Source organism: Mesoplodon bidens (assembly GCF_964165515.1).
Source record: "Mesoplodon bidens genome assembly, chromosome: 5".
Classification (NCBI taxonomy): domain Eukaryota; kingdom Metazoa; phylum Chordata; class Mammalia; order Artiodactyla; family Ziphiidae; genus Mesoplodon; species Mesoplodon bidens.
Genome location: NC_138161.1, coordinates 141279920 through 141292858, shown reverse-complemented (window position 1 = coordinate 141292858; position 12939 = coordinate 141279920). Strand labels below are relative to the sequence as shown.

At 38.8% G+C, this 12939-nt stretch overlaps 1 protein-coding gene across 5 annotated transcripts in view; it reads left to right on the top strand.

Annotated features, from left to right (window-relative positions):
• The window catches only part of ARMC8 (armadillo repeat containing 8), a 104380-nt gene that overhangs the window by 35271 nt on the left and 56170 nt on the right, over positions 1–12939 (top strand). For all 5 annotated transcript variants that reach the window (XM_081235823.1, XM_081235824.1, XM_081235825.1 and 2 more), the window contains 4 exons: positions 1414–1485; positions 2843–2985; positions 3090–3187; positions 8300–8392. In XM_081235823.1, coding sequence (XP_081091949.1) covers positions 1414–1485; positions 2843–2985; positions 3090–3187; positions 8300–8392 — 406 coding nt within the window. The remainder of the gene's footprint in view (positions 1–1413; positions 1486–2842; positions 2986–3089; positions 3188–8299; positions 8393–12939) is intronic.

Here is a 12939-nt window from a genome sequence, read left to right as displayed (position 1 = left end):
GATATGGGAACATATGTATAACTGATTCACTTTGTTATAAAGCAGAAACTAACACACCATTGTAAAGCAATTATACTCCAATAAAGATGTAAAAAAAAAAAAAAGAAAATGGTTTTCTTTAGGATTGTGCAAAAAAGGCTTTCTATTTTAAAACTATGGCCAGAAATTTCCAGACTCTCTCTTAAACTTCTGAAATGCCCATGGAGTCTCTGATGCCTTCTTCCATACTTTGAGAATCACAGTGTTCTAATGTTCTATATGAAGATAGCACTACTGACCAATTAGCCTAAGTTTTTTTAATTAAACATTTTATTAGTACTGGGCTTATTTTGAGCTATGTATTTTTTCTCTGCCTGTCTTTTGGGACCAACCATGTGTTTGTGAACCAACTGGTCATTGATATTCTTTTTATGGAATAGAGTGTTACTCCTGGTGAAGTAAAGATCTTAGTGTAGCTAGAATAAAAAATACTGGTGAATATATGGGAAATATAAAAGATTTTTTCTTATTTTTAAATCTCCTTAAAAGATAAGTGGCTGTTTAAGCAAAAATAATACAATATAGGGAATTCCCTGGTGGGCCAGTGGTTAGGACTCCATTCTTCTACTGCAGGGGGGCATGGGTTCAACCGCTGGTGGGGAAACTAAGATCCCACAGATCTCACAGCACAGCCAAAAAAAAAAAAAAAAAAAGGTACAGTATATTACGTTGTTTCTAACTAATTTAAAAATAAAACTATGAGAGCAGCTCAAAGAATGGATGGGAAGATGGAAGTATATGCTTGCAAGGCTCTTACAATACACATGAAATGGGACCATATCCCTTTAAGATTGACTGTGTTAAGTTAAAAGATGCATATTGTAAATTGTAAAGCAACCACTGAAAAACAACAAAACAAAACCCAAAGAGGTACAGCTAATAAGACAATCAAGGAGATAAAATGGAATCAGAAATATTCAGTCTAGAGAAGTCAGAAAAAAAGTAAAGTCATTGTCCCTGAAACAAGATCAGATCTGTTCTGTCGGCTGGCTGCGTTTACTCCCTGCTCCCAGAGCTGTGTGTGAGAAGATGGCCTATATTTCCTTTTACTCAAAGGATTGGTAGCCTTTTTTGAAGAACTCAACTTTCTTTGTATTGGAAGTATTTTGCCAATACTCAGGTTGTCTCTCATTCCCCCGTCCCCCCACCTTGCTGCTTTCCTGTTTTACAGCCCCAGGTTTATAAGGTACCTATCTCTGTCCCTTCTCTTTGGCACTCCAGGGGGAAAAGCGTCAGTGTTTTCACTTTGTCCCTAACTTCTGTACTTGCCAATCCAAGATGTTGCATAATAAAGATAAAGTGGGATGCATTGATCTTTTATTTTTCTGTGGTGTCTCAACATACCTTACCCTTTTCTCTTTCCCCTGAATTCAGAGACATGAAGAATGCTGTAATTGGAAACAACAAGCAGAAAGCCAACCTCATTGTTCTAGGAGCTGTTCCAAGGTAAGTTTGCTGTCATCCCCTTTTCTGCTATTTATACTAAGTTTTGAATGTATTTCTCATTCTCAACCATAAGACCTATCTTTTTTCTGTATTGTCTGTTCTTTTTTTTTTTAAATAAATGCTTTGAAGTATATGAAGCATCTCTTAAAAAAAAATTAAGGTACCAGGGAATGGAATATGAAACAAATGTATTAATACTTTTTAGAGGTTCTGGAAAATCATTGACCCTGCAATAAAAGGACATGTTGTGTAGATAAGCAGTGTACACCAGCCTGAATCTTCCCTGTCTCCTTTGCATTCTGGCAGTTTTTGTATGATTGGATAATAATTTATTAGGATTCTCAAAACCTTTTTTGAATTTAAAAAAAATTCTTGGTTTTTTAACCCTGCTTTTCTTTTTTAATTTCTAATTTTTCGAATTTGCTGGGTTTTAAGTTAACATAGAAAGTTTGATTTCTTCTGATGACGTTAATAAGCTTCCTTTTGGTAGACAGTGACAGTTGTATGACTTCCTCTTTGCCTTTGCTACCCAGAACTAAGTTTTATGTGCGATTGCTATAAGTTTTTCATTCAGAATTTTTTAATGTTTTGGTTTTTTCTCTTTCTTCTTTTCTATCTTTTAATATAGGATTAATGGTTTTATTGTTTTTAGCGTGATTGACCTTCGGTCACTATAAAGCTGTCAGCAGCCTTTCTTAGGGAATTACTGCTCAGTATATATAAATATGCTTTAGGGAGCATGAAGGTTCTACATTAGAACATAAAGGAGATGGTCATAAGTGGTGGATGATTAGAATTTGGGGAGTATTTATTTGTCAGGCTGGCCTAGAGTAGAAATAGGATCTTCTGATCTCCCAAATAGGAGGACTAGAGAAAGAAGAAAGCTTCCCTTGCTTGAAGAGCAGCACAAGGACTCTGAATATTCCCTCTAGGCTAGATCTCTGTGATCTCTGACCTGCAGTATTGGGTATTCAAGGTCCTGAAGATCCGGCAGTACTTGGCTTTGGGAGTCTTCGTATCCTGGAGTGGCAGATGACGTGGACTGTGGTGCTGCTGTTTCCACAGAGCTCGCTTGTGGACAACTTTCAGATTCACAGTTCTGAGAAACTAAGATTATATGATAGTTCTGTTGCTCAAAATGAAGAAAATCTCTTTAGATTCACCCCCACTCGATATTCCATTATTAAATTAACAGCTTATATAAAAATATGACCATTTCCTAGCCCTCTATAAGCTCGCCAACCATATTTTCAGTGTGTGGGATGTATTGGTAGCCTTTTTCTGTAACATTACTTTTAGCTAATGTTTACTTTTAAGTTTTTTAGTCTCTTCTGTTTATCAAGTTCTTTCTTTTTAGATTATTGTACTTGCTTCAGCAAGAAACCTCAAGCACAGAGTTGAAAACTGAATGTGCAGTGGTATTGGGAAGTCTTGCTATGGGTACTGAAAACAATGTTAAGTCTCTACTCGATTGCCATATTATCCCTGCCTTACTGCAAGGTATGTAAAGAAGTCATTTTTATACAAGTAAAAATTAGAATCAGTTTGCAGAGTTTTAAATATGAGTTGAAAGTATGAGTCTCAAATCTGTTTTCTATTAATAGGACTACTGTCCCCAGACCTGAAGTTCATTGAAGCTTGCCTCCGATGCCTGCGCACCATCTTCACCAGTCCCGTTACTCCAGAGGAACTACTGTATACGGTGAGTTTTAGGTGTTTTTGAATCCTCAGTTACATTTTACTAACAGCATACTTCTAATTTATTGGGTTGGCCAAAAAGTGCCTTCAGTTTTTCAGTAAAAATGAAAGACACATTTTTCATTTTCACCAAGAACTTTATTGAACAGCGTATTCACCCTTTTGTTCCACTACCTTCTGCCATTTTTCAGGCAACTTCATAATTCCATCTTCCCAAAACTTTTTATCTTTTTGAGCAAAGAACTGTTCCAGGTGCCTTTTACAGTCTTTCAGGGAATTGAAATTTTTTCCATTAAGAGAATTTTGTAAAGACCTAAATCAGTGGAAATCCGAAGGTGCAATGTCTGGTGAATACAGCCGATGAATCAGAGCTTCCCAGCCAAGCTGTAACAGTTTTTGCCTGGTCATCAAAGAAACATGCGGTCTTGCGTTATCCTGATGGAAGATTATGCATTTTCTGTTGACTAATTCTGGACGCTTTTCGTCTAGTGCTGCTTTCATTTGATCTAACTGGGAGCAGTACTTGTTGGAATTAATTGTTTGGTTTTCCAGAAGGAGCTCATAATACAGGGCTCCCTTCCAATCCCACCATATGGACAACATCACCTTCTTTGGATGAAGACCAGCCTTTGGTGTGGTTGGTGGTGGTTCATTTTGCTTGCCCCATGATTTCTTCCATTCCACATTATTGCACAGTATCCACTTTTCATTGCCCACCACAATTTGTTTTAAAAACGGAACTTTTTCATTATGTTTCAGTAGAGAATCGCATGTGGAAATACGGTCAAGAAGGTTTTTTATCCTTAACTTATGTGGAACCCAAACATCAAAGCGGTGAACATAACCAAGCTGGTGCAAATGATTTTCAGCGCTTGATTTGGATATTTTGAGTATGTTGGCTACCTCCCACGTGGTATAATGTTTATCGTTCTCAACTAATGTCTTGATTCAATCGCTTTCAACTGTTCTACCCGACCATGGAGTATCGTCCAGCGAGAAATCTCCAGCACAGAACTTCACAAACCGCTTTTGACATGTTCAATCAGTCACAGCACCTTCTCCATACACTGCACAAATCTTTTTTTGCGTTTCAGTTGCATTTTTACCTTTCTTGAAATAATAAAGCATAATATGCCGAGAATGTTGCTTTTTTTCTTCTATCTTCAGTATTAAAATGGCTACACAAAAATTCACCAATTTTGATAAGTCTTTTTTTAAATGCACGCTTATATGACAGCTGTCACATACAATCTAACAAAATTGCTTTGAATAAAATTAAAGACAGCGAAGTGCTACTAGAGCCATCTTAACGGAAAAAACCGAATGAACCTTTTGGCCAACCCATATTTAGCGTCTCAAAACTGATCTTAACTGTGATAACTGTACTGTAGAAAAGTCTCAAGAAGTGTTTGAAGTCTTGCTACTTTGCAAATATCAAACGTTCTAGGCTTTGTAAAGAAGTGAAAGATCGTCTCAGATCTTGAGGAATTTGTAAGCTGTTTTTTTCCTTTTGGTTTTTGTAAAAAGACCCTTCTTAATTTCCTAATAGGTACAAATTAAGGAAGTATATTTAATGCACTCACCATAGGTTAAATCCAGTAGAATAGGCTTTGTAGAGAAGGTAGAATTCGACCTGGTCTTGAATAATGGATAAGATTTCAAGAAGTGGAGAGAAAAGAAGCTGTTCTAGGAAACATCTGTGTAAGAGAGAATATGCAGGACAGTGGACAGAATAGTCTAATGCAGGAAGGGAATCCGTGTTCATTTCGGCTGGAGAGGTGAACCAGAAGCAGCTTGTTAGAGGCTTACTTACCAGGCTAGAATCAGAATACGTGTGAGAGAATCTAAAGATCTTTGGAGTCATTCAGTGGTTTTCAAAAACTTCAGGGAGTATTAGGGGGTGTTTTTATCTGTTCATTACTTGGGACTTTCTTAATAAAAATTATCCAGACTAGTATTTTTCAAACTCTTATCCACAGTCCACAGTAAGAATGATATTTTCCACTGCCATACTGTGTGTGTGTGGCGGAAAGGGGAGGGGGCGAGGGGTGGTGGAACATCCTGAGATAGTCTTCACAAAACAGTTCCATAAATGTGGCGCCTTCTGATTTCTGTTCTATCCTTTTTCATTAAAAAAAAATGCTGGTTGTGATTCTCTGAGCTGACACACAGAATGTCAGAGTTTCAAAGTGGACACATATGAATCAGAGATCTTGTCCAGAATCCTGTTTTACAAGTATTTCAAGAATATAAGCGGTCAAGAGGCACAGGCATAGCAGGCAGGGAGAGGGAACATGCCACGTGCCTCCACAGTTTGTTTTTCCTACATTAGGCCCTTGCTCCTCTGGCTTGTAATGATGCATAGGGTCTGTGAGGTTTGTGGGTCACCTCACACAGCAGGGAGGCTCTAAATTATGAAACATCTCAATTTTATACCTCAGGGATTTGTGCAGCATTCTTCAGGGAGCCATGCCTCATAAATCCAAAGGCTGTTTACTACACTGGTTCTCAAACTTGAGCATGCACCAGAATTACCTGGAGAGCTCATTAAACACAAAATCCTGGACTCTACCTACAGAGTTTCTGATTCAGTGAGTGTGGGGTAGGGCCTGAGAATATGCATTTCTAACAAGTTTCCCAGTAACTTGAGGTGCTACTGGTCCACAGACCATTCTTTGAGAACCACTGGTTAACTGCAAGCACTTCTAAAATGGGGACATCCTCCTCAAAACATTCCACATAGAAGGGCTCTCCATCTGTTTTCCTGAAGGTCCAATTGTCATGTTTACAAAGAAATTAAACCAATCACCCATCTTCTTTACCCTATAAGTTTCTCCCCAACCCCCAGCCCAGTATTGGGGGAGAAATTGATCCTGGTCAACTGATTCAGCTCCTTCCTCCTCCCTCTCTAAACTGATTTCATGACCCACTAATGGATCGTGGTGCATAATTTGGAGAACACTAGTCTACACAAACTTAACTTCTTTACATAAGAAAAATTAAGACACAGGGACATTAACGTGACTTTCACAGAGAGAATACCTAAATTGTGAAACAATTTTATCCCTCAGAGACAGTGGAGAATCCATGAAAAGTGTTAGGTGGGACAATGACAGAGTAGTATTTAGGTATAACTGACTGACATCTATGAGTTGGATTGTGTAGAGGCCAGCTACCATGGCAACTCAGGCACTAAACTGAAGACAGCACAGTCCTGTTGAAGAGGGCAGGATGTCTAGTTTGCAATCCTGTTTATCAGACGGGTGACTGGGGAAATTATATAACTGTTCTTTGCCTTGTTTAATCAGCCATAAACTGCAGATATGTAACACAGCTGGCAGAAAGGACGCAGGTGTGAAGAAATGAGATGGGGGCTATTGTCACAGGAAAACTGAGGGATGAGAGAGCAATGGAGGAAAGGGATGAGGTGGAAGTCGTTTCAGGAGCGTAATAGAGGCTCTTCCTCTCGATTGCTTCTTCTCTCTCAGCGGTTACCCACTTCCCTGTCATCTGTCAGTGGAACCACTGTCGTCGCCATTCCTGCTACCCCAACCCCGCATCTGTAAAATAGATGCGTACTTTACATTCTCATCTCTTCCCTTTTTTAAATGAATTTAGTAGCTGACTTTCTTTGACATTTTGAGTGTTGTTTATTTCTTTTGTCCACGCCGCGCAGCTTGCGGGATCTTAGTTCCCCGACCTGGGATCAAACCTGGGCCTATGGCAGTGCAGGCGCTGAGTCCTAACCGCTGCACCACCAGGGAATTCCCTCATTTTGTTTTTAAACTGCTTATGACAACACAGGGTTATACTAACAAGCAAGGGGAAAAGATGCTACTTGTAGGCATCAACAACCTTCTGTTTTCCTACTTAGCTTTTATGGATCTTGAGCATTCTTTTCTTTCTGAGGGAAACCCCAAATCTTGTTTATCCCAACAGTGGTATTCTGGTATTCTTTTAAGTTTCCTTCCTTGCCCTCTGTTGTCTTTTGTCCAAGGGTGGTCTGTGGACCAGCAACATCAGGTATCAGTTGGGAGCTTGTTAGAATGGAGACTCTTAATTCCTACTCCAAACCTAGAGAATCAGAATCTGTATATACAGAATCTTCCCTGGGAACATACATGCAGTGCACATTCATATTTGAGAAGCATTGCTACAGGACTTGTGACAGCATTGACTAGGGGGCTTGAGCTAAGTTTCCTTTTCCATCTGTGGTTCAAACCAAATATTACTTCAACGTTTAATTCTTTTTGCACTCAAGAAAGAGGAGATTTTTGGAGAGCCCTGCAGCAGGTTGGGTGGATTCCTCTGTCTTGTCCTGTACCGTTGTGTATGTTGTGAAGTGTCAGTAGCAGGTAGAGGATGGGCTATAAGTGAGACGTTGCTATGATAGACATCGTGCGGACTGAAATTCGCTAAGTGCAGTTGTTATGCGTGTTAACGTGTTGCTGATACTTCCCAGAACATCTCAGAGATCAAAATTGTCAACTTTTATTTTAATGCCGTAATTCCTCCTTATAAGCAATACATTATTATATATCTTATTAACATGTCACGTTTTGGTTTCAGAATAGATTTATGTCAAGTCTTACTGAAATGATTTTGTTTTATTGTGGGGATGTCGGCTGTTTATGGGAGAGAAATTGAGAATTCCTTGTTCTTGTATTTTGTTGTCAAGGATGAAAATTGAAGCCCCTTTCCTTGTCCTTTGCCTAGACAGTTTTGGTTGCCGTGTTGCTTCTGTGTTGTGTTCCTTAAAGAGACTTGATTTACTGTCGTCAAGATAAGAGGCTTACGGGCCTCCCTGGTGGCGCAGTGGTTGAGAGTCCGCCTGCCGATGCAGGGGATACGGGTTTGTGCCCCGGTCCGGGAGGATCCCACATGCCGCGGAGTGGCTGGGCCCGTGAGCCATGGCCGCTGGGCCTGCGCATCCGGAGCCTGTGCTCCGCGACGGGAGAGGCCACAACGGTGAGAGGCCCGCATACCACAAAAAGAAAAAAAAAAAAAAAAAAAGATAAGAGGCTAACATGTGTATGTGCTCGTGGATATGACTTGTTAGAGATACTCACTGTGTTTGAGTTCCTTGTTGCTGTGCTCTTCTTCCCTTTGACTCCAGGATGCCACAGTGATTCCGCACCTCATGGCGCTGCTTAGCAGGTCCCGCTATACCCAGGAGTACATCTGTCAGATCTTCTCACACTGCTGTAAAGTAAGAACCAGAACACCTGTTCTCTGTAATGTACAATCTTGCACGTCCTCAGGAGACGTGCCTTCTGCGCGTGCCCTCCTGTAGCTACTCTATACACGTATAAGCAGACCTATGTATGTGTTTTCCCCTCTTTGTTTGTTTTTGACTCAAATGGTAGCATACCATACATACTGTTCAGCACCTTGCATGTTTTACTTAACATATTGAAGGATATTCCATATCAGTACAGAAGGAGGTTCCTCATTCTTTTTTTTTAAACAGATGAAGAGTATTTTATTGTATAGATGTACAATAATTTATTCAACCAGTCCTCTGTTGTTGGGCATTTAGCTTGTTTCCAATCTTATTTCACAGCACTGATGCAGCAAATACCCTGTATATAAGACATTTTATAAGAAACAGAATTGCTGAGTCAAAGAGTGTGTGCCTGTGTAATTTTACCACATGTTGTCTTATATGGAGGTTATACAGTTTTATACTCCTACCAGCAGTATATGCTCATGACTGTTTTCCCACACCCTCAGTTTCCACATTGTTGGAAATTGTTTTAAGTGATCTCTTATAAGGAGAACTAAGAGAGATTCTTCTCTTTGCTGAGAGGAATTTCAGTTATTAAAAGAGCCTGAACCTAAACTGAAGAGTGCTATGCAGTGCTACTTATTTTGCTTCATAGTTTGCATATTGAGTGTACTCTTTTGATAACCATCATTTGCTAACTTTTAACCCAGTCATTGTTTATCTTCTGATAAGTTTTTCAGGACAGCATTACTTACCTGCTTATCACTTACAATGCAAATATAAAATGAGTTTGGGGAACTATAGGAAAGAAGGAAAAGTGAACAACTGCATACTAAACTAAGAAGATCACAGACCTATGCTATTTTAGGACAGTTTCCCAAATATAAATTAAATCAGTTCCGTTCAGAAAAAGTAACTATAGATTATAACTAACTACAGATTATAACTTAAAACCCCTCTCAAATCCTAGCTGTCATAGCCTATTCTATTCTATATAAGACATTTAGAATTTAAGATTTTTGTCAAAAGTCTCTGAAGTTTCTCCTCCTGGATTGCTTTGTGAGCATGTAAGCCAACTTACAGGACCAGGGATGTCAATTCCTTAATCTCTTGAGGTGGGCAAAGGAAAGCTTTGAGAAAACAATTTCCAACATTAAATGATGTCTTATAGCCAACCCTGGCAGATAGGTGGAGAAGGATACTCCAGAACTATATGCCTCATTACAAATCTTTCAGCATCTAGATGCAAAGTGCTTGAGAGCACAGCATCTACTAGTCATAATCACAGTAATCCCAAATGGACACTGAAAATTGGACCTGGAGGTATAACTACTACATGTCAAATTATGAGAAGTTTGAATAATCCTATTCCTGAAGTTACCCAAATAGTTTTTAGAACTCCTCTTCATAAACTTCTCAGTGCTTTTAGGCTCGCTCATCTGAAACTCCTCAATGCTGTTTTAGCCGAAATCATAGGTAACAGAATACTGTTAAATCACTAGGTCTTTTGCTGGAGATAGAAACGGAATACTGTTAAATCACTAGTTCTTTTGCTGGAGAGAAACTTATGCTGAATAAGAATTTACAGGCACCCTCATGCCACTAGCAGAACTGAAGAAAATTAAAAACCTGAACTCAGCTTTCTTTTAGCCTGGTAATTAGCATTTGCCATGGTAATTAGATGACCCAATTTAAGTAGTCTGAGATATAACTAGACCTCAGGAAACATTATAGCATGTATAAACCCAGTGACAACAGTAATAGTCTAAAATACAGTATTTATTTCCCTACTGATACACTAACAACATGTATCTTTGAAAACAACTGGTCTGATGATCTCTGTATGTCATTAATTATAAAAACCTTTTATTTTCATTTTGTTTATGAAAACAATAAATAAAATTCATAGCATTTTAAGACTCATTTACAAATTTTCATATACTAGTATCAATATTAAATAAATTTACATACTTTGGGCAGGGGAGACAGAAAAAGAGATTTCTAAAGCGTTTGTGTTATAAGCTAATCATAGTTATATTTTTGAAATTCTCTCCCTGATTTATTAAGGAGCAAAAAAAGGCTAGAGGGCTTCCCTGGTGGCGCAGTGGTTGAGAGTCCGCCTGCCGATGCAGGGGACACGGGTTCGTGCCCCGGTCTGGGAAGATCCCACATGCCGCGGAGCGGCTGGGCCCGTGAGCCATGGCCACTGAGCCTGCGCCTCCGGAGCCTGTGCTCTGCGACGGGAGAGGCCACAGCAGTGAGAGGCCCGCATGCCACAAAAAAAAAAAAAAAAAAAGCTAGTAATAATATTAATTGGAATTCTAACTTCTACATTGTTGCCACTTAAGCAGTGACTTGGATTTCGAGACCTGTCTTTTGGGGTTTAGGATCATGAGGGCTTATGTGCTTCCCACACTGAGAGGCTGTTGCACTAACTCCAGGTTCATGCAGGTTGATTTGGAGAGACTAAAGAGAGACTTGATCATGGAATAATAGTTCCTCCTCTTTAGTTGGTTCAGCCACTAATTCCTTCCTTGCAGTTGTTCTTACACAATCCTATCTATAACCATAGAGAGGAGGAAGAGCTTCTTTTGTAACAAATATTTGCTGCAATTTGGGCAAAGAATGTGAGGGATTAAAAAGTACAATATCCTGTAAGTGGTGGGAAACAGTTATGTACAGAGAATTGCACTGCGCTTCACCATCATTTATAAATATAACTCCAAGACTGAAAACAATCTGAATGTCTAACTATAGGATACTAGTTAAAGTATGGGACATTTGTACAATGGATTAAGGCCAAAAAAGAAATGAGAAAGCTCTTTATGTACTGATATGAGTGATCACTGAGATATATTATAAAGGAAATAAAAGGTTTAGAGCCATGCATATATATACTTACATATGTATATATAGTGTATATATATATAGTATTTATATGTAGTATTTTATATATTATATATATAAATATATATATAGTATTATCCTACCATTTGTGTTAAAATAGGGGGAAAGAATGTACTTGTGTATTCTTCTCTGTCTTGAAGAATATAAAATAATCTGTTAGTATTAGGTCGCCTCAAATCAGGAGAATGGATTGGCTGAATACAGTGGAAGAACAGTGACTTACAAGGGGGTAGAGGCAGCCCCCTGCCTACTTAGCTGTTCTGCTAAACATTGCCTGTGTATAAATCGGGATGTTAAAATTTATAAGGAAGGCAAAAAAACCTTAGTCAGGGTTAATTGAGGCTTATCTTCATAACTTACTCTAGTTACCTACTTGTTAATAGGTAGAAAAAATGGGTCAGATTCTGAGGAGACCCTTCTTTTCCTTGGCTCCCCCTTTGTAGTCTCCACCACCATCCTTATAATGAATAAGCCAGAGACTCCTATGTCTCAAATGAGTCAATTAATAGTGAGACATTAGAAAGTACCAAAAATAGGTGATGGGGGTTTGCTTGAGTAAACTGTGGAATATTATATAGTGATTAAAAATAAGCAATTAGAAGTTAGAAAATGTATAGAATCAATTATACTTCAATTTTTAAAATGTATGTAAATTAAGAGAGAAATTGCTGAAGTGTTTTTTTTTTTAATGGCTCTTTTTAAAAATAGTTGTTTATTTTGGCTGCGCCGGGTCTTAGTTGCGGCAGGTGGGATCTTTAGTTGTGGCATGAGGACTTCTTAATTGCTGCATGCAAACTCTTAGTTTTGGCATGCCCATGGGATCTAGTTCCCCGACCAGGGATCGAACCCAGGCCCCCTGCATTGAGAGCGCAGAGTCTTACCCACTGGACCACCAGGGAAGTCCCTAAAGGGCTCTTAATAGTATGTAAAGTGTTTAGGGGATTGTTGCCTATAAAATAGAGTATGGCTCTTTTATTATTCAGAAGTATGAATGCTAATCTTCCCGCTTCAAACGATGGATATTTTGGTCCAAGAAAGAATGAGCATCTGCAAAACAGTTGTAACTTGGCTAAATAGTGAGTTGGAGAAGTTGGTTTGAGAGCTTTTTTTCTAGACTAGGAACTGGTTTCCTCTGGTGAACCCAAATAGGTAACCTACCTTTCGGTGCTACACTTTTCTCTCCTAAATAATGATAAGCATGAAATACCATCCTTGCCTTGGCTTTAGTTGACTTTTCATTATTTGAGTGAATGGGTGGGACATAAAAGAAGTGAATTAAGTACTGGCACATTCAAAGCCTTACATTAATCTTTAGCTTGTGCCATTTTGAGGATCTTCCGTAAATTGATTAGTAGAAAACAGAGTTGGTAAAAAATAAAATACCTGAATTTTCCTGTTACCTCACTTTCTTACTCTAAGAAGTGATAATTTTAAGAGAAACGAGAGAGAAAGAGAACTAAAACATGTTTACTTCTCAGTTATGCTGTGCTGTGTTTCCTACCATCCACTGCTTCAACCTCCCAGATGTGTTGAGGTAGCTTAGGATCTGGTCTAGTTTCTCTTGTAATTAATTAGTTTTAGAGTTGCCCTGACTAGGTCATCAGTCTTAAGTTATAAGAATG